The sequence below is a fragment of the Balaenoptera borealis genome (assembly GCF_965194805.1).
Source record: "Balaenoptera borealis genome assembly, chromosome: 10".
Classification (NCBI taxonomy): Eukaryota; Metazoa; Chordata; class Mammalia; order Artiodactyla; family Balaenopteridae; genus Balaenoptera; species Balaenoptera borealis.
The window spans coordinates 115,238,490-115,260,180 of NC_138874.1; the positions used below are offsets into that span (position 1 = coordinate 115,238,490).

Consider the following 21,691-nt stretch of genomic DNA (forward strand, 5'->3'; position numbering starts at 1 on the left):
TAGTAGTGTTGAGCAGCTTTTCACCTATCTGTCAGCCATTTGAATATTTTCTTTGGAAAAATGTCTGTTCAACTCCTTGGTCCATGTTTTAATTGGATTATTTGGGAGGGGGCTGCTATTGAGCTTTATGAATTCCTCATATATTTTGGATATTAACCCCTTATCAGATGTGTTTGCAAACATTTTCTTCCATTCCGTAGGTTGTCTTTTCACTTTGTTGATGATTTCTTTTGATGTACAGAAGCTTTTTAGTTTGATGTAGTCCCACTTGTTTATTTTTTATTTTGTTGCTTGTGCTTTAGCTGTCATATCCAAAAAAATCGTTGCCAACACCCATGTCAAGGAAATTTTCCCTATGTTTTCTTCTAGGAGTTTTATGGTTTCTGGTCTTACATTTAAGTCTTCAATGCATTTTGAGTTAATTTTTGTGAGTGGTATAACTTAGAGGTCTAGTTTCATTCTTTTACATGAGAACTTACAGCACCATTTATTGGAGAGACTGTCTTTTCCCCATCATATATTCTTAGGTCCTTTCTCATAAATTAATTGACCATATATGCATGGGTTTATTTCTGGGCTGTCTATGCTGCTCCATTGATGTCTGTGTTTGTTTTTAATGCCATTACCATACTCTTTTGATTACTATGGCTTTGTAATATAGTTTGAAATCAGGGCATGTGATACCTCCAGCTTTGTTCTTCTTTCTCAAGACTGTGTGGCTATTTGAGGTCTTTTATCCATACACATTTTAGGATTTTTTTTTTAAATTTCTGTAAAAAAAAAAAAAATGCCATTGGAATCTTGATAGTGACATTGAACCTATAGATGACTTTGGGTAGTATGGACATTTTAACAATATTAATTCTTCCAATGCATGAACACAGGATATTTTCCCACCTGTTTATGTCTTCTTCACTTTCTCTCAATATCTTAATAGCTTTCAGTGTAGAGATCTTTCACCTCCTTGGTTTCATTTATTCCTATGTATTTTATTGGTTTTGATGCTATTGTAAATGAGATTGTTTTATTAATTTATTTTTCAGATAATTCATTGTTAGTTTACAGAAATGCTACTAATTATTGTGTGTTGATTTTGTTTTCTGCAATTTTATGGAATTTGTTGATTAGCTCTAACAGATTTTTGGTGGGGTCTTTAGGGTTTCCTATATATAAAATCATGTCATCTGCAAATAGAGACATTTTTACTTCTTTTTTTTTCCAATTCTGATGCCTTTTTTCTTTTTCTTGCCTGATTGCTGTGGCTTGGACTGCCAGAAATAGATATTTTCTTATGTGTTGGTGATTGAGAGTATTTGGCAATACCTATCCAAATTTAAAGTTCATTTAAAAAGTGAACCAACAGTACCACTTCAGGGACTGCTCCATGCAGAAATATTGATTTATGCACAAAGACATAAATACAAGAATGTTCTCTGTTAGTTTTTTATGTAAACTTGTTATTGAAGTATAATGTTATTACTAAGAAACTCAAGAACCATAAGCATTGAGCTCTGTGGCTTTGTATGAAGCAAACATAGCAGGATCCCTTGTACTAACCCACCCAAGGGAACCTCAGTTCTGACCTTTCACACCACTGACTCACATTTTGCCCTTTCGAACTTTATATGAATGGACATCAGATGATGTGTTCTCTTTTGTGCCTGGCTTCTTTCAATTGACATGACGTTAGTGAGAGTCATCCAAGTGAATGCACGTAGTGATGGAAGATTTATTCTCATTGTTGTATAGAATATTTATATTGTATGAACGTGCCACAATTTTACTTATTCATTTTGCTCTTGATGGAGGTGTTTCCAGTTTGGGGCTATTAAAAATAGTGCTGCTCAGGGAAATTTCAGGAGGCGATGGATACCTTGATTATAGTGATGGTTTCACAGACACATGCATATATCCAAACCCATCAAATTGTGTACATTAAATGTGTGCATTTTTTGTATATCAACTATACCTCAATAAAGGTGTTAAAATAGTGCTGCTGTTAGCACTGCTGTTGGTGTGTTTTAGTGAGTGTGTGTGCACATTGCTGTGGGCGTATGCCTAGCAGTGGGGTTGCTGAGTTGTAATGTTCAGTGTTCAGTAGATAAGTGTCTACCCTAGTATGTGTACCAATTTACACTCCCGCCAGCAGTGCATAAGAGTTCCCATTGATACACGTATTCCCCAAAGCAAGACATTGTCTGTACTTTCATAATTAGCCATTCTGGTGGAGGTGTAGTAGTATCACTTTGTGGTTTAACTTTCTTTTTCCTGATGGTTAATGAAGTTTAGCATCTTTTTTATATTTATTGGCCATGTGAATATCCGGTTTTTGTGAATCGCCTTTTCAAGTCTTCTGTCCATTTTTCTATTAAACCGTCTGCTTCTACTTATTGATGTTCTTTATATTCTGATATGAGTTCTTTGTCAGTTATATATCTTGAAAATATCTTCTCCCACTCTGTAGCTTGCCTTTTTATTCTGTTAAAGGTATCGTTTTGAAGAATAGAATTTCTTAATTTTAATGTAGTCAAATTTATCAATTTTTTATTTTATAGTTGAAGGTTTTGTGTCCTGCTTAGTGTATCTCTGCTTGTCACAAGTTTATAAAGATATTCTCCTGTGTTTTCATCCAAAAACGCTATTGTTTTGTCTTTCACATTTAGCTACAGATCTGTGTGGACTTGATTTTTGTGTGGTGTCTGAGGTAGGGGGTCAAGGTTTATTTTGTTCGGGAGACAGAGCCAGTTGACTCAGTATCACATGTTGACCCAACCTCACTTTGTCACATGGGTGGTTCTGTTTCTGGACTTTTGATGTATCCTTGCACCAATAACATACTGTATCAGTTATTAGTTTTAAAATAAGCCTTGATAGCTGATGGTCTAAGTTTGCCAGTTTTATGTTTCTTCAAGATTACCTTGATTATCCTTGGCCCTCTGCATGTCTGAATAAATTTTATAATCAGCTTGTTAATTTCCACAAAAGTACACCTGCTGATATTTGTATTGTGTTTAATCTACAGATGAATTTTGGGAGAATTTACCTCTTTATTCTACTGAGTTTTTTTAAACCCATGAATATAGTATATCCCTGTAATTATTTAGACCTTTTCATCTTTTCTCCATTATGTTTTGTGATTTTCAGTGTACCAGTTTTGAACAACTTTTTAAAAATAATATCTTTAAATTGTTTTCATTGTATACTTTTTGTTGCTATAGCATTGTTTTCAGTAGCAAAGAACAGGAACCTTTTCAGCAGGGGGCTGGTTAAATAGATGTGCTTTCATCTCTACAGTAGAGTTCTCTTCAGCCACTGGAAAGAACGGGGGGGATCCCCGTGCACCGTCAGGGAAGGTTATTGAGGGAATGCGATGCAGAGCAATATAAAAATCGTGATCCGTGTTAGGGTTTTTGGTTTTTTGTTTTTTTTTTTTTTAATTACATGGAAATGTCTATTTCTAAAGTCCTTAGAACAAGGTCTAAAAAAGAGTGACAACCCATTGGTAAAAATGTATCTACTTGGCAAGAGGAGAGGTTTAGGCAAAGCTGGGATAAAGGAGGATTAACCTTGTCTTCCAATCCATGTTCATTGCTTTTATTTTCACAATAAGCCTGGATTACAAGAAAGCAAGAAAAAATGGATTATTATCAACTTAATGCCTGTCTCGCGTTGGCCCAGGACCCTGGACCACAGTGAGGCCTCCATAAACTCTGGGGCCCACTTGGCCCCAGGGAGGCTGTAGATCTGACTCAGGAGTTCTTTTCTTGTTGTTCTGTTACTTTGAAGAGTGTATATTGTAAACTAACACAAAACCTGTGCGCTATGGGGCAAAACTCTACTAGATGATGAAAAAAACTGAATTCTCAACAGGCCAACATGGACTCATATTAAACCACATATCCTGAGCATAGAAGCAGGTGCCTCAGTCCAGGGGTCCTTTCTCTTTTCTGTGCCGTGGATGGACCCCTGTGTCAGCCTGGGGAAACCCCTACACCCCTTTCTCAGAACTGTGTTTTTAAATGCATAAAATAAAACACATAGGGTTACAAAGAAAATTAATTCTACTGAATAGTTATCAAAACTTTAAAAAATCAAATCTGTGATATTGTTATATAAGTGCTTCTTCAATATTAAATAATAAGATCTAACAATGGGTCTGTTAATTACCAGAATTCTGAAGTCATGATAACCATAAACAATCTTTCAACATCTCTGCAAAAAGACCCTGGAACTGCTAAAATGACTGTGGTTTGTCGCCTATATTCATAATGGAAGGAAATGCTAAACTTTGTGGAAGTTAGTGGAAGTAGAGATGTGATTTGTTTCCTGTTCAAGTTCACGGGCCCCCACCAAGGTTGAAGACATGCTGAAGAATACTGTGTCCTTGAAAGTTTGGTTCACAAAAGCTGGGGCGCTGGGGGTGCAGCAGTAATCCAAGCAGACAAGCCTTCTCCTCGAGGCTTGTGGTCTGCTGGGTGACAATACACAAGTTAATTAAGTAAAGCCTATACTTTAGTGAATGGTGTAAGTGCCAAGGGGAAAAATTAAATAAAAGGGAGGGGGGAGGCATGTGGGTGATGGTTGGGGTGGGGTGTCAATTTTAGATGGGGTAGCAGGGACCTCTCCCTGGGGATGGGGGCGAGACCTCAGTGAGGGGACCAGAGCAGATGCTTTTGCAGAAGAGAGTTCCAGGGAGAGGGAACAGCAGGTGCAAAGCCTCAGACAGGAGTTCACGTTCAAGGGATGTACAGTAGTGAGTGCCCTGGAGCTTGGGCAGCTGGACAGGGAGTGGGGCGTGACCGGTGGCGTGGCTGACTGTGTGTCCTCATGGCACTGGAAGGGGACCCCTGCAGTGAAGGTGGTCTGCCTTTACTGTTAAAGGGCCCTCTGGCTGCTGTGCTGAAGGAGAGCCGGGACAGGAGGAGAAGCCGCGGGACTGGTTAGGAGGCTCAACCCTGAACAAGGGAAGCGCTGATGTGGCTCAGACCAGGGTGGCAGGAGTGGGATCCATTGAGATTCCTGATATCCATCTTAACGAGACAAGTTCTAAAGAAATCTGATCAACAGGGCAATGAGGTTTAAAAAGGTAGGACTGAGTATTCTGGAATGTTTGGAACCTATTGAAACAGTTTTTAAAAACTGTCCTTAAAGGAATTTTTTTTTCCTTTAAGAAAAATCTAACTTAGGAATGACCCCAGATGAGGCACCCTGTGTATGCGTGTTTTGAAAGCAGCCTTGAGAGGAACGAACCAGGCAGAATGTAGGCCAGGGCTGGGGCAGACCATCCCACCTGGGCCATGGAGGGCCAGACTCGGGGGGGCAGGGACCTGGACCTGCATTGCCTCACCCCAGGCAGGAGTCGAGGGCCGTGATCTTGACTTCCGTGGCCTGGAGATGCTGAGTAGGGTCCTATGTGACTGCCTCCCCTTCTAAGGTATGTGGACTCCAAGCGGCCCCTCCCGGGGAGCAGACGGGTGGGGGGGACCCTTGCCCCACACAGGGGGAAGACTGCAAGGAATCCAGTGGTTCCTGTGTGCTGACCTGGGACTTGAGTCCTACCAGCTTTCTCCAGGAAATACAGTTCCCCAGAAAACCGAAGACCTTAAGAGTACTTCTCCATGGAAAGCAATACTGGGTTTTGGTGGGGTTTTTTTGATGCTTTGATAAAACCACAAGACTTTTATTTTTTTTTATTTTTTATTTTTTATTTTTTTACAAATTTCTCAGATTTATTCCTAATTATTTTATATTTTACATTATTATAGATGACATTTTTCATTTAAACTTCCAATTGTTCATTTTAGCACTTTTTTAACAAATGTTTATTTTATTTTTTTTTAAATTAATTAATTAATTAATTTTTGGCTGTGTTGGGTCTTTGTTTCTGTGCGAGGGCTTTCTCCAGTTGCGGCGAGCGGGGGCCACTCTTCATCGCGGTGCGCGGGCCTCTCACTATCGCAGCCTCTCTAGGTGCGGAGCACAGGCTCCAGACGCGCAGGCTCAGTAGTTGTGGCTCACGGGCCCAGTCGCTCCGTGGCATGTGGGATCCTCCCAGACCAGGGCTCGAACCCGTGTCCCCTGCATTGGCAGGCAGATTCTCAACCACTGCGCCACCAGGGAAGCCCCCACAAGACTTTTTTATAACAATTTATTGAGAAGTAATTCACATACCATACAATTCGCCCATTTAAAATGTACAATTCATTGGTTTTTAGTATATTCACAGATATGAACAACCATCACCCCAGTCAATCTTAGAATATTTGTTTCACCTCAGAAAGAAACCCACCCCCCCACCACCATGTCTCTTTAACTATCATCCCCTAACCCCTCATGTTCCCCAGGTCTAAACAATCACTGATCTATTTTCTGTCTATGTGGATTTGCCTATTCTGGACATTTCCTATAAATGGAAACATATAACGTGTTTTTTTTGTGACTGGCTTCCTTCACTTAGCATAATGTTTTCAGAGTTCATCCATGTTGTAGCACGTGTCAGCACTTCATTCCCTTTATGGCTGAATAATATTTCATTGTATGACTATACCAAATTTTGAAAATCCATTCATAATTGACATTGGGTTATTTATACATTTTGGCTGCTATGAATAATGCTGCTATAAATGTTCACGTGCAAGTTTTTGCATGAATGTATTTTCGTTTCTCTTGGGTGTGTCCCTAGGAGTGGAAATACTGGTAACTCTGTTTTTAACCATTTGAGAAACCTCTGCACTGTTTAAAGTGGCTGCACCATCTCCTACTAGCAGTTATATGAGGGTTCTTATTTCTCCACATCCTCGTCAACACTTGCGTCTGTCTGACTTTTTCATTATTGCTATCCCAGTGGGTGTGAAGTGGAATCTTATTATGGTTTTGATTTGCATTTCCCTGATGACTGGTGGTGTTGAGCGTCTTTTCATGTGTTTATTGGCCATCTGTATATTTTCTTTGAAGCAATGTCTATTCAAATCATTTGCCCATTTTTAAATTGAGTCATTTGTCTTATTATTATTTGTAAGTGTAAATGTTCTTTCTATATTCTAGATACAAGTCCCTTGTCAGATATATGATTTTCAAGTATTGATAGTTTCTCCCATTCTGTGGGTTGTCTTTTTACTTTCTTGATGTTGTCTTTTTACTTTCTTGATAGTGTCTTTTGAAACATAGGTGCTTTTAGTTTTGATGAAGTCCGTTTTATCCATTTTTTTCTTTTGTGACTCATGCTTTTGGTGTCACATCTAAGATGTGCCACATCTATTGTGTCTTGTACAATTGCCAAATTCGTGTCACATTCATTGTCAAATCTGAAATCATGAAGATACTCCTGCGTTTTCTTCTAAGAGTTTTATAGTTTTAGCTCTTACCTTTAGGTCTTTGCTCCATTTTGACTTAATTTTTGTATATGGTGTGAGGTAAGAGTCCAATTTCATTCTTTCACTTTGTGGCTCTCCCATTGACCATTTGTTGAAGAGACTATTCTTTTCACATTGAATCATCTTCGCACCCTTGCTGAAAATCAGTTGGTCATACATATGTAGGATTATTTCTGGACTCTCAATTCTATTCCATTGATCTGTATGTCTAGCCTATGCCAGCACCATACTGTCTTGATTTCTGTTTCTTTGTAGTAAGTTTTAAAATAGGAAAGTGGGAATCTTCCAACTTTGTTCTTCTTTTGCAAGATGGTTGGCTGTTTTTGGTCCTGTGCAATCAATACCATATGAACTTCAGGATCACCTTGTCAGTTTCTGTGAAGAAGCCAGCTGTGATTCTGAAAGGGGTTCCATTGAATCTGTAAATTAATTAAGGAGCATTGTCATCTTAACAGTATTGTCTCCCAGTCCATGGACATGGGATGCTTTCCATTTATTTAGATCTTTAAAATTTCTTTCACTGATAAAGACCTTTCATAAGTCTTTTTGAAGGCATCTCGAGTGCTTCTGGACAGCTGATCTTTTCAGAGTGCCTGCTCTACCAACTCCCTGCAAGAGCGGATGCAAAGTTCAAGGTCTCTACCTTGTTTGTGGCATTGATGCAGACTGAGGTGAACAAACCCGAGGAGTTAGATGGAAGGGAATTGGGTTTGGCTTTTGTTTCAACCTTTAAAGGCCCTCCTGCCTCCTGCAAGTCCCAGCCCTCACCAGCCACCCAGACAGATGGCTTCTCATCACTCCATCTAATTGCTACTTCAGTTCAGAGGTCCTGGGAGTTCTCTTGACTTTGATTTTAACACTGCCTCTTCCCTTTGTCCCTGAAACTATTCCTCTCTTTCTCGCGGCTGGGGAGTCATCGTATCTTAGGGTCCCCAACCATCCTGGTTTGCACTTTCACGTGTGTGAGGAGGGAGTCACTTCATTTACCGTGTGCATATCCACACACTCAGCACAACTCATGGAAAAGACCACCCTTCCCCATTGCATTGCAGTGTCACTTTTGTTATAAATCAGATGACCATGTACGTGGAGTCTGCTTCTGAACTTTATATTCCATTAGGTCATTTGTCTAGTCTTGTTCCAGCACCCCACTGTCTTAATTACTATAGTCTCATAAGAAATCTTGTTTGCACAGTGTTAGGGACTGAATGTTTGTGTCCCCCCGCCAATTCATATGTTGAAGCCCTAACCTCCAACGTGATGGTATTTGGAAGTGGGGCCTGAGATTACACTGACTTTATAGATCATTTTAGGGAGAATTGGCATCTTTTCAGTATGTAGTTTTCCAATCCATGAATATGGTATGTGCGTCCATTTATTAAGATTTTCAAAAATTTCTCTCAACAATTTTGTGGTTTCCTGTGCAGACATCTTGCATAACTTTGATAGCTTTCTTTCTAGCTGTTGATATTTTTACAATATTGTAAACTGTATCATTTTAAAAATTCCAACAACTGTCATTGTTACAGAAATATGGTTGTATATTGACCTTGTATTCATCAGTCTTGCTAAATTTCACTTATTAAATTTAATACTTCTCAAGTTCTTTTAGATTTTTTTATAACACTAACTTTAAAATACTTTTTCTCCCTAATTTGGTCGGTAATTGGTTGCAAGCAACAGAAATCCCTTCAAGGAAGTTCAAGTAAAAGTGAAGTTAGTATCAGACCCCAAAAGATGTTGGGAAAGCCAGGAGCAGGGAGTCGAGCTGGGCTTCATGGGAATCTCTCCCTCAGGTCCTGTCTCTTTTGACCCTGTGGCCGCAGGCTCCACCCCTCTGTGCACCTCTCCAGTCCTGCACTCTCAGAGGGTGGACCCGCTTTCTGGTCTCTGGTCTCCTGCTACTATGTCAGTTTCAACTCTACTTCCACGTGGCCTTGTGACACCAGCACCCGCAGTACATCCGGCCTCAGTGTCCTAGAACAACTGGATTGTCTTCAAACGAGGTGCCCTTGCCTCCTCACCAGCAGCAAGAGGCAGGGTGGTGAGTCGGTAGCACAGGAGTGTTTTCCCCAGGACCCTGCATGTCTGTTTAGCAGAAAACTTGGAAAGCATACATGTAACATGTAAGCTTTCACCTCCCAAGTATGCCTGCTATTGCTGTAATTCTAACTAATATTTTTTCTAAATATATATGTTTTTCCTTCTTGCCTTCTCGCTACATAGAAATTTACAAATTTGAATTACGTATACAGTATTATATGCTTGCTTCACTTAATTTTATGTCATTACTATTTACCATTTCATTAAATGTACTTCAAAAACATGATCTTAGTAGCTTAATAGAATATACAATATTTGATTATACGGCTATACCATAATTCAATGAATGATTCCTATTTTTAGACTTTTGGGTTCTTTACAGTTTTTTTTTTTTAAATAAATATTACTATGGTGAGCAGTCTTGCACTTAAAGTCTTGTCTAATCTCTGATAATTTCCTTAAGATTGATTCCTGGAAGTGGAATTAGTGGGTCAAAAGATATGAACATTGTTAAGTCTCTTGATACAATGTCAAATTTATTTCTAGAAGGGTTGCACTGGTTTGCTCTTCTTTCTACAACTCTAAGAATGCCCATTTCTCCATCAACAGGATTGAGTATTAGCTTTTAAGAAAAATCTTTTCTAATTTAATAGGTGAAAAAACTTTTTCATCTCACTTTAATTTGATATGCATTTTTAAGAGACGTTGAGTATATTTTCCAGTTTACTGATCACTTGTATTGACTGAATTTGCCCATTTTTCTCCAGAATGTCCTTCTAGCCTTACTGATTTGCAAAAGCTCATTGCATACTGAGAAGATAAACCCTTTGTGGCAGGACCCTTTCTGTCTCCCCTGGTGGCTGCAGCCCCACGCCAGCCTGGGTTCTGCTGGTCCCACAGTCATGGAAGAAGGCAGTGAAGAGCTTGGTCCCTTGTAGGAGGGAACGTGTCAGGTGAGTGAGCTGTGGTCCATGGCCACCATCAGCACAGCGGTGGGCGTGGTCTGAGGGGCAGGGTGATGCGCGCTGTGCTGGTGTTTGCTTCTGATACTTTGTTTCTGTTTTGCCCAGTGCCTCTGACTGTTGTGGTTCATTCTGACTCTACCACCCAGATCTTCTCCGTTCATCATGTCCTTGTCCTGTCCCCATTGCCATCTTGAATGGTGACAAGCTTTTACTGAGCCCTGGCTGGGGGTTGGCCAAAGGGCTCAGCGCTTGCAGTCCAGCCCCTCGGTGGCCCCAGCCTGTCCCTCTCCTGTCCCTGCGCCGGGTGAATGTCTCCCCCTGCCTGCACTGCACATGCCACGTGGACCCCAGGGGCACCTGGTACACACAGGCGTCCAGGTTCCCCAGCCATGTGGGTCCACCACGTGGACCATGAGGGGACCTGAGAACAGCAGGGATGAAGCACTCGGGAGCAGCTCTTTGCCGGCCTCCTGTATGTTGCAAAGGCCCCGGGGACCTGAGCCTCTGCCCTTGGTTTCGGGTCTGTGAGCCGGTGACATTGGTCGTGCCCTGTGCTCCAGCTAATACTGGGCCGGGCAGACCAGTTTCCATCTCACAGCCTGTCCAGGTGGCCTGGCTGAGCCAGGCCCCTCGAACCCTGGGGCATGTGCCCTCCTGACTTGGCTGGGAGGGAGGTGTGGTGGTTCTCACTCCATCCAGATGGCCTCGCTCGCTCTTTCTCTCTCTCTCTCTCTCTCTCTCTCTCTCTCTCTCTCTCTCATTAATTCCTGAAGGTCTCTGAAGCCTAAATCATGGGAAAGAACGGAGGGTTTGGAGACAGGAGACTTTGTTTGGCATCAGGCCCTGGTCCTTCCAGTCTTGTGACCTTGGGCCGGTCACCTGCCCCCTGCAAACTGAAGTGTTGTCACCCGAGAGAGGGGAGCCAGATCCAGCACAGAGCCCCACGGGTCAGCCAAACAGCATCCTGTGACAGGTGCCCCTCGACCCCCCGGTGCCACGTGTGGGTGAGGCACGACGCTTATCTACTATTTGGAAAGGTGTTGGGTATTCTGCTCGCTAAGAAATTGTATTTTAAGAGGTGGTTTCTGAGGAATCTTGAACCAAAAGTGATGTTCACTTCCCTCCTGAAGTAGTGCCTACCCCGATCTTGTCCCGAGCCCCATCCTTCCGACGGACCCACACTGAGTCCCGGATACTCGGTGGTACACTGCAGCCTCGACCGGGTGCCCTCGATGTAGAGATGGGAAGGTGAGGAAAGCACGGCCTTGTCTTGTCCTCAGAAAACTCAGAGTCCTTCCGGGGTACAACAGGAGACCCCTGGGAGGCAGCAGCCGTAGAAGCTTCCCTGGGAGAACTCCCAGGGCCGGCTGTGCTCAGTAGTGAACGCCTGGGCTCAGACTGGATGGCCGAGTGGGACTGGCCGTGTTTTCTCTCCACCCCACATCGTAAGCTCTCGGGGTGTAGGGCACGCTCCACGTGGCTCCACGTGGCGTGGCACAGAGCAGATCCAGGGCATGGCGGGTGCGAACCAAAACTCACTGCAATCCCAAGAGAACGTGTCTCTGTTGGCCGCCCTCAGCGGATCATGACTGCAGACCTAGAAATCACTGTGGGTTCCACCGAGGATGCCCCCGGGCTAAGCCTCAGCTGGACTCAGAGCTGACGGGCAGCTGCTGCCGTCGTGGGTCCACTTTGCCAGACCCGGGCGGTGGGGAGACCGCGTCCGAGTCTGCACGGGGTCCGGAGCCGCTCCCGTTTGTCCCCAGGCCGGGGGCTGGGAGCCGTGTGCGTGCTGCCTCCCCGGCCCCGGCCCGGCGGCCCGCTCCCCGTGAAACCCACAGCCCTATCCTGGGGATGACAAATGACCAAAAAATCAATTTGTAATCTGATTGGAGGTTTTTGATTTCCTCTGATGAGTTTAAATTTCATTAAAAGCAACCTTATTCCAACATAAAAGGAATCCTTGAAGGGTAAAGCAGGGGATTGTCTCACCGAGTATAAAGCATCCCGACTCTTTTGTGTGATTTATTCATCGCGTTAATTGTGAGGGCCAACCTGGGGTGTCCGTTGGCAGCTGTGCTGTTATCGGGGCCTGGGATCGGCCGGGCGGGCTCAAAACACAAGGACTCACATTCAAAACTCGCTCTTGGGCATATTGACACTTGAGTTATCAACAACTCTTATTATCTGCTGGGAGGGAGCTGGCAGCTCGTGGGGACAGAAGGAGCCACAAATCCCGCCGCAGCCGCCCCTCTGCATTCTCTTAATTGTGTGTATTCTCTGGAAAAAGTGATCATCGCAGCCTCTTGTCTTGATGAGAAATTGACATTTTCTGAGGACTTCTCTGGGTGCCGAGCGGGGAGATAAGGCCGGAGTTGTTTTAGAGGAGGGCGGGCGTCCCTTCCTTTCAGGGGCCTCTTTATTGCTCCTGTTGACCCGCTTGATGAGTATGGATTTCATGAGGTCTTTTTCAGCATTTGAACTATAAAAGGTTCAGAATGACACCACCCCTTATAGACAAAAGATAACCTTGCCCTTTGAATATATCGATTCTTTATTAACTAGGCTGTTTAATGCAATGAAATGAGGCATTAGATTGAAGCCCATTTCAAGTGCTTTGAATAATCTTTAAAAGCTTGGAAGACCCTGGAAGGTGGCCTGACAATAATTGGCACACATTTGGAGAGAATGCAGTTCTCAATTCGGATTCAAAACACAAACATAAAATAATTTCCCTCCCCGCTGGTCCCAGGGCCCAGGCAAGCAGCTCAGAGAGGCAGCCCCTGCCACGCCCCTCAGCAGGCGTCGCTGGCACCGGCTCAGAGTAGGGAAGGAGGTGAGGTTGGTCCCCAGCACGTGGGGAATTGGGGCGGGGGGCCGGCTGCAGCCTTGTACCCCATGAGCCTCTTTCTTTGCTGTCTCTTTAAGGCTGAAACGAGAATGCAGTCAGAGGCACCTGATTGTCACTGACAGGAGAAAAAGGTATTCACAAGTTTCTTTATGTTTTGAATAATCATTCCCTGTTTTGCTCGGCAGAACAAGTAATTAAGATGACATTTGTGAGTACTAATTTGGATCACACTTAATGTGTATGTGTTGGAGAGCTGCAAGCCAAAACATGCAAAACCAGCCTTTCATTGAGGAGCAAATGAAAACTACAGAATGAAACGGAGTGGGGCTGCTGAAAAGGCACAGGAGCCGAGCGGAGCTGCGAAAATCAGAGCCCCGGTGCTGTCGGCGCATCTCATTAGAGCCGTGCCGTTGGCCACACCTCTGTGCCGCCCAGGGGCAGGCGCAGCGCATGGGGTCTGTCACACCACGGCCGTGGACCTGCCGTTGGCGACGGTGTCCCTCAGGTCAGGGTTCAGTGGCACTGGTGTCCAGAGCCCTGGTGTCTGCCCGTCCGACCGGAGCTTTCCGAGCTGGATCTTGTCCCGGTGGAGCACGGTGACGGGGACAGAGGAGCACATGTCTGGAGTAGCCAGAGTGCTTGCCCTCTACCTGCCAGACCTCCAGTTCAGAAGCAGGGGCTGAGGCCGGAGGGGCAGGGGCGGGGGTGACCAAGCCCCCAGCGAGCCTCGAGACTGTCTATGGGCCACAGTGCGGCCGTGGCCCCCAGGTCTGACCCACAGTTATGTTCCGATGTGCCGGCGGGCGTGCAGAGCACGTACAGGTGGCCCCTCTGGGGACCAGAGGCATCTGAGTAACTACAAGGAACCCTCCGTGCAGCTTAGATGAGCGTTTGAGGGCGGATAACCTTGGAGAAGGTTCTTCTATGAACCGTTTTCATCCTGGCCAAGAGAGCTCTGGGAGTGCAGATCAACCCCACCCACCCGGCCAATGTAACTGTTGCATGTTGAGCAAAGCCATTTTAATAATCAAAACAGATCAAATTACCCAAAGTGAAATTCACAGACAAGAAATACTTTAATTAAATATTGTGTAAAATGAACATTTTTATACAGTTAAATATCTGAAAAAATGTACAGATAAAACAATCTTATTGTAGGGTCTTTAACAGTAAAATCTACCCATTTAGTGGAGCGCTCAGTTTTGAGACGATGAAGCCATGAGGGCGACTAATTAATCTAAAACACAAACCAAGTGCAGGGACGAGGAGACTTGCGAACGTCCTTAACGTGCACACATGAGCTCGTTTTTAGATCAAACCCTTACTTATACAAAATAAAACGGAGGCAACTGAGTTCCAAAGTGACTCCTCAGGCTGGTCACAGGGCCAGAGTGTGACCCGCTAACCCCTGGGGACGTTCTGATTCTTTGATTTAGTCCGTTGAATGGACACTTTCTTAAGTCCTGCATTGTTTTGTTTTGGTTTTTGTCAAGAAAATTTTTTAAAAAGTCCCTCCTTTTTGTTTTAGATTTGTCTTCTGCTGCAGTTTGCAAAAACTTTGCTGTGCTGTGTCTGCAAAGGGAAAAAAAAAAACGACCCTCTTGATCTCACCGCAGGTTTGGCATGAACAGGTATGATGTCTGAAGGAGGTCATTCCAGTTTAAACAGTACAGACAGTGCTGCTGGGTTCTGACCACAAAAAACGTATTGTTAAAAAGGAATTTTAAACGAGGGGTGATTGTGGGTCCCCTGAAACCTCTCTGAATCAGAGGTGGGCTTGGGAGGACACAGGACACAGCACAACCAGATGCAGAAAGGAGTGACACAGGGGTCTCCGGGCTTGTGCGTGTGCGTGTGTGTGTTTTACACCGTAAATCTCCAAATGAAATACTGATTAACAATTGTGGGGTAAGCCTGTGATCAAACAGCACAAAGATTCTTTAAAGAAGTCCACTTTTAAGGCATCAGAGAAGTTAATGTGGCAAACATTTTAATTAAAACATCAGAAGTAAATTTTATTTTAAACTTTAGGCCTCTGAATTTTTCCAGTAAACACAGTTCAGCTATGTGGCAAAGTCATGGGTGGCAGCTAAAATGACTTTTTACATTCTACAAAAAAAATAAAACAAAAGGAGGACACAGCCCCAAACGGGGTCGCCTCTTCGTGGCCGCTCCACATGCACGGAATCTACGAGGGTTTGTCACAGCGGGTGGCACCGTTTTGTTGTGACTATACAACGAACTTTTTTTTTCTTCAAAAGTATTTGTTCAGATAACTTAAAAATAATATAAAAATAAACAATGAATTTGACTTTTCCTCAAAAAAAAAAAAAAAAAAAAAAAAAAGGACGGAAAGTCTAAACAAACAATAGCAAATTTTGGAAGTACAAATGAAATGCAAGGATGTTGGTTCACTGAACGAAACAGATCAAACAGTTCTTGGCTCTAATGCTCTTCCCAGCATCACAACACCAGGCCATGATCAAAAACCAACGCAGACAAGAAAAAGGAACCGAAAATGGTGGGAAAAGCAATGTACAAAATTTCAAAGATAAATACAATATTTATAATTGATATGTTACAAAATAAAGTCCCTTAGCAACAGCAAGTGTTCATGGAAAAGTAAGTAAGTGTTGAATGGAGACCATTTTATTCCTTATAAGACGCATAAGGAATAAAACTCGTTTTTTTTTTTTCTAAATATTTAAGTGGATCTGAAAAAAATTCAAGACAAGTGTATAAATATTTAGCTACAACTTTGGCAAAATCACAAAAGTCTACAATTTTATAACCACATACAAAACACATCAGGGAAGAAGGATCTAGAAGTCAAAAGGACAATTTCTGGTACAAGAAACATGGACCTCACAGTAGCCTAAGAATGCAATAGTATACAGTGCTAGCAAAAGTTGAAAAAAATGTCGCAGATCACACTTGCTTAACAGGAAGCTCTAGCAGTGGGAGAATATTTTAACCAACAGACAGTAGCATTTTTTTTTTCCTCTGTCAGTGTGCTTGTTGAAGGCAAGAGAATTCAATATCAAAGTTACAATTTCTAACTACAATAAGTTACAAAGTTTCGTTTCATTAAGATGAAGTTAAGCAACGATAAACCCTCCCTCCCCCCCCTGCCACCCCAATTCTCCTAATCATATAGTCTTCCTTTCTTCCAGTTTGATGGCTCAGACCTCCTTGGCCCCCTTTTGTCACCACAAAAAAATATTTCACATTATAGAGATACACAACCATTGTGAATCTAAGTATGAGTACAGAAAAATGTTTGGAGGCGTTTTTCATCAGTGTTTCATGATCATCAAAATGGTGCATTCACAAAGTTTCTCCCAACACATAGCAAGTACTAGACATAGCCAAGACGGAGTCAGAAACTTTATACAAAATAGGCATCGCTTTGTTCTCCTTATTCTTCAGGACTGAGAAATGTGAAAATATGAGAAAAGTTCAGTCAATAAAATGGAATTGTTCATGAAGAAGTACGTCGTTTGTGTGTTGATTCTTAATAGTTTAAATAAAATCTTTAAACAAAGTCTTTTGTAGCATCTCAGCCGCTGCTGATGTGCTGAAGACACGGTCTCCATCAGCACCTCTTATGTACTAACGTGTCCCCTGAAGTCCAGCCTTGGATGCTGGGCGCGGCGGGAGGTAACAAGCGCCCCTCACATTGGTGGGACTACCAGCCCAGACATAGCTGAAAGAGAGAGGGGGCAGGTCAGGGGCGCCTCTCACCGGGGTGGGGGGCTGGGGGGGGCCTCCCTGGGCTTCGGTCGGCAGTGACAGTGGGTCTGCACAATCCTCCGTTAACCAGCCGTGGGCTCGGTTAAGGCACCTACTTCAGGGGGTGTGGGGTGCTCGTGGGGGACAGGTCCCCGGGGTCCTCGACTCCACGACCTCACGTGGCAAAGGGAACGGCTCTGGCCTCCTTTTTGGGTGTGAAGGGGCCTCTGCCCACACACGTCAGCGGCTGGCTTACAGCAGACGGAGGCCCAGACTCCCCGGAGGCCACCTCCATCGACAGATGCCGAACCAACCCGGTCACTTCTGTGACGCCAGCCAAGGCCGGCTCTCGGGCCGCTGGGACCCGGGCACAGCTCTCGCTCCCTAATTAAGTCAGTCAGTCAAACTGGACACGCCTCGGGTTCCCCTCTGCTCTCAGCCCCTGCCTTGGACCTTCCGCTGATCGTTCTGTATCGTAATGGTGAGTCGCGGACCTGCCAAGATCAAAGCCACTCACAGCCCACCTGACTGATTGCAATCTCGGGGCCAAGGGCCCTCAAGAGACACAAGTCACGGCTCCACCATAGGGAGCGCGTCCTTCCTCTTCTTGGAGGGAAAGAGAAACTTGGGCCAAGATGCCAAGTGCAGCAGGTGCTTCCCAGTGAACTCCGGGTACAGATGTCATCTAAAATCTCGTAACTTTAGTGTTTTGTTCAATTTTTGTCAGAGTGATCATTCTCATTAATTTATGTATAACATATTAATACATCTGTTCACGTAGTGATGGGAGCTTCAATTTCTCAGCTCATTAATTTCAGCACTATTAATTTATCTCCGACTCACCGTTACAACTTTATGGTTTGGAAGACCTGTGTGTGTACACACGGCTTACGTGGCGCCACCTCTCAATGGGCCCCGGCACCGAGTGGGCGGCGGGCAGGGCCCTGGCGCCCAGCCACCTGCCTCTTAAGCACCTGTGGTCTGGTGACCGCTGCTGGCCCGCAGGCCAGTCGGCGGCCCTTCGGGGCTGGGCGTCCCTCTCACGCTAACAGGTGTTGTGCAGACAATTATTTCAAATCACTGATACCTTTCCAGTTCCTTTTTTGAGCATTAGTTCATCAAAGTGAAATATGCCACCGACTTCACAAAAGGGCCAGTTTGTCTTCTCCACGGTAGCGTCCTCAGCACCCAGCAGAGAGCCTGGCACATAGTAGGCGCTCAGTAAATACTGGTTGAATGGATTCATTTTTTTAAAGGAGTAACTGGATTTGGTTTTCACCGGGAGGAGCATATACCAAAGGTGGTGTCTGAAAGAGGCCAGATGACGGCCACTTAATTAATTTCAGAGCCTGTGGGCCTCAGTCAGTCACCAAGAGCCACGTGCAAGCTCACGGGGCCTAGGGGCCCTCACGCAGCCCCGCCTGCCACTCGCACCACCGGCCACTGCCCAGAGGGCCCCAGCACTGGGCGGGCGCTGGGTGCCCGCTCCGCGCGGCCCCGTCTGTGGGCAGCTGTGCCAGGCGGGGCCTCCCGCTGCCCTTGGGCGGGACCTTCTCCCTCTCGCGTCTTTGAAAGAAATCTCCTGGAAAACCAACTCCCGTGCAGCACTGGTGCACGCACGGCCCCGGGTCTAGGTGCACGCGCCCTTCCGAGGACAACACAGCCTCGTGCGCCCCGTGGTCCGTTAGACCAGGTTGAGAATAAAGGCTCAGGCTCGGGACAGTGAGAACGGGCCAGTTTCGAGGTGGGCGCTGCGGGCGGCACCGTGACCCACCACCCCAGGCCTGAGGCTGTCCCACTGCCTTGTGAGCCAGGGGAGCGACAGGCTTGCGCCTGCCCACGCCCTCGGCTGCACGGGATGGAACCTGGGCCCCGCTGCCTTCACCACGGCCCGTTCTCCTTCCCTTGCGGGTTCCACTCCCTGCAGGCGTGGGCCGCTTTACCGTGGGGACACTTAAGTCACGTTGGAAGGATGAGGAAACGGGTTTCATCCACCAAGAGGAAGAATCCGGTTGTGGGGACTGAACGAGGGGGGTCGTTTCCAGGAGCAGCGGGTTGGGGGGCGGGTGTCGCACTGCGGCAGACGGAGGAGAACATGCGACAGCCAGGGCTGCCCTGCCGGGAGCCCGCGGGCGAGCCCGGGGGAAGGTCGGCGCTCCCGCCCCCAGGGAGAGCCCCTCACTCCAGCCCTGCGGCCCAGCCTGGCCTGCCCCGGGGCCCTCCGGGCGCTCCCCGGCCGCGGCCTCAGGCCAGCGCGCACCCTCACCTTGCAGTCCGTTCCCGTTGGCGCTGGTGCAGGAAGGAGGAGGGGAAGCTTGGGGCCGGACCACGGGCGCGAAGGCGCTCTTTTGTTTCACTGCAGAGATGACATTGGCAGGTGAGAATGAGAAAATGCCGTGTGTACTGCTACAGTTTGAAGGGAGGGTGACCGAAGAGGCTGCCATGGTAGGGCTGGACGGCACTACTGCAACAAAGCAAACATGGTCAGGACGCGCGACGCCGGGCACGGCCACACGACAAAGACCTCCAGGGCCTTGCCTGGAGCCTCGGGCCAACAGAGCAAGCACGAGATGTTTCTGGCTTGGCCACTCTCTGGATAACAGGCAAACTCTCGCGTTGGACTTTCGTTTCCAATTGGGCGGCCCCATTTGGTGCCGATTTTGTTTGGGTTTCCAATGTGACCGCGTGGGGCCCGTTTTAGGTCAATTTACTGTCGTCACGTGGACGCCCAGCCTCCAGAGCCACCCTTCCTTTTATCCAGTAGCTCACACCACAGAACATCCAAGCAACGCACACATTTGACTTTGCAGCGAATATGAATCTGTGTGATGACGGGTGACAAAAACAGACACTTACTGCCGTAGGGAGAGTTAGCGGAGGAGCCATTAAGAAATCCAGGCGAGCCCGGGACCCCTAGATTGGCCATGGCGCCACTTCCATATCCATTCATGCTAGTGCTGACTGTGTTGTAATTGGACTGCTGGGGAGTACTGCTGGGGACGTATCCTCGCGGGGACACGCTGCTTGTATTGCGACTGTAGCCGACTGTTAAAATCCCCCCCCGGCCAAAAATAACATTATTATCAGGGAGAGACACTTGGGGGGGGTTTCCCCGCAAACCTCTATCATCTATTAAACGCTTTTAATTGACCGTATGCTTTCCTCCAGCCCCAGCGCCTCGCGCCAGCTCAGATAACCTTGTCACGCCAGCCCTGCTCGAGCATCCTCGCCGAGCCCCGTCCTGTCTCCGGCGGCCTCGGCAGCCGGCCCAAGCGCACTTCGATCTAACCGTCAGCGGCTTTCACGTTCCTCTTTAGAAGCAATTATCAACGGCGCGATTCCTGGGCTGTCCCCCCGCGCTAGGTGAGCTTTCGGCCTCTGCAGACCTTCAAATGCCACGGCTGACAAGGAGAGCTTGTTTGTGGCCGCAAGTCCCCAGGAAAGGCTGTTCCGGGGTCTTCGTCTCTATGGCTGCTGTTTCTGTCGGCGCGGGGAGGGCGAGCGGGAGCCTTGCTCCCGCCGCGGGATGAGGGTGAACGGAAGCCGAGCGGCCGTACGGGCAGGTGCTTTCTGAGATCGCTGCCTGCACGGGCTTTAGAGCGGCCGGAAAAGGATAAGGTGCAGGTGGGGAGCGGGCGCTTCTCTCCGTGTACTCCTTCCAGGCTCAGAAACCAAATGCCACCCCCCGACCCCTGTGCAGCGCATCCAGGAAGGGTCCGCGGCTCCCTACGTCACAGCTATCCTAGGGCTTATCCCAGCCTTTCCAGGAAAGCAAAGCCCCTTAGGAATCAGTTCAAGGGAACAGCTAGCAAATACCAGTAAACCGTGTGGCAGCCACTGTGGCCGCTGCCTCAGGTTTCTGGGTTCTCTGAGCATGCTCTGCCCGGGGGCCTCTCTGAACAAAGCTGCGGAGCCCGGGGCGCTGCCCACGTCCCCGCCGGCCTCAGGGCACAGTCAGCCGCAGCTAAGTCCCACCACCCCGGCTGGGCGTCTGGGGAAGGGGCGGCCCGCGCGCGGCGTACCTTGGTCGTTGGCTTGTGACGTCTCTGACACGTTGACGGCTAGCTGGCTGCTGAAGGAGTTCACACCCATCATGCCCGTGTGCGCAGGGGTGTTGCCCAGGGAGGGGATCTGGTTGTGACTGCGAGGGACGCTGTACAACGCCTCGGCGATGTCAGCCGCTCGCTTCAGGATGATCTCCTGGAGCGGGAGGCGGCCGTCACACCCAGGCCAGGCCGGCCCCCTGCCCCCAGCTCACAGACCACCCCCCCCCGGGGGGCACAGTCCCAGCGCCCTCCACCTGGCCCTGCTGGGCAAGCCGTAGGGGCATCCCACTGTCGCTTGGTCCAGACTGTGACAGAACGTATTTTTTAATGGGAAAAGAACCTCCCTCAGGAGAACCTGTTAATACCCCATCTGTTCCTCCTGCACCCACGGCGCAAAGGCCCCTGAGGGATGCACGGGGCCAGGGCAGCACGGAAGGCACTGGGTTCGGGGTCAGAGGCGCGGGGCCACGTCCAGAGGGAAGTCCCCCCGAGTCGCTGTTCCCCAGAGACCCCCGAGCCCCAGCAGCCCCAGTCTGCCCGCCACTGAATCCACTGGACGGGCCGTGACACGGTTCTTCCTGGAGAAAGCCCCTCTGCTTTGTGTTGCGGCACCGAGTGGTAATTTTCTACTCGAATACGCGGTGGGAGGGCACGAACGGGCGGACAGAGGCTCCCCCCGTG

General features: G+C 46.9%; 1 protein-coding gene and 1 long non-coding RNA gene across 13 annotated transcripts in view; one reads left to right on the forward strand and one right to left on the reverse strand.

Annotated features, from left to right (window-relative positions):
• The first annotated feature begins 5,856 nt into the window (after positions 1 to 5,856).
• On the forward strand, positions 5,857 to 15,840 carry LOC309635769. The gene is made up of 3 exons (XR_014249002.1): positions 5,857 to 10,369; positions 11,155 to 11,385; positions 13,310 to 15,840. It is a non-coding gene; the product is annotated as an uncharacterized lncRNA (long non-coding RNA).
• The window catches only part of EBF3 (EBF transcription factor 3), a 117,454-nt gene continuing 110,052 nt past the window's right edge, over positions 14,290 to 21,691 (reverse strand). For 3 of the 12 annotated variants that reach the window (XM_082407385.1, XM_082407380.1, XM_082407382.1), the window contains 5 exons: positions 20,987 to 21,164; positions 19,821 to 20,009; positions 19,231 to 19,428; positions 18,052 to 18,164; positions 14,290 to 16,938 (listed from right to left, as the gene is read on the reverse strand). In XM_082407385.1, the coding sequence (XP_082263511.1) occupies positions 16,921 to 16,938; positions 18,052 to 18,164; positions 19,231 to 19,428; positions 19,821 to 20,009; positions 20,987 to 21,164 (696 nt within the window). In that variant the 3' untranslated portion in view covers positions 14,290 to 16,920. The remainder of the gene's footprint in view (positions 16,939 to 18,051; positions 18,165 to 19,230; positions 19,429 to 19,820; positions 20,010 to 20,986; positions 21,165 to 21,691) is intronic. The other 9 variants (XM_082407389.1, XM_082407387.1, XM_082407391.1 and 6 more) reach the window with 6 other exon arrangements.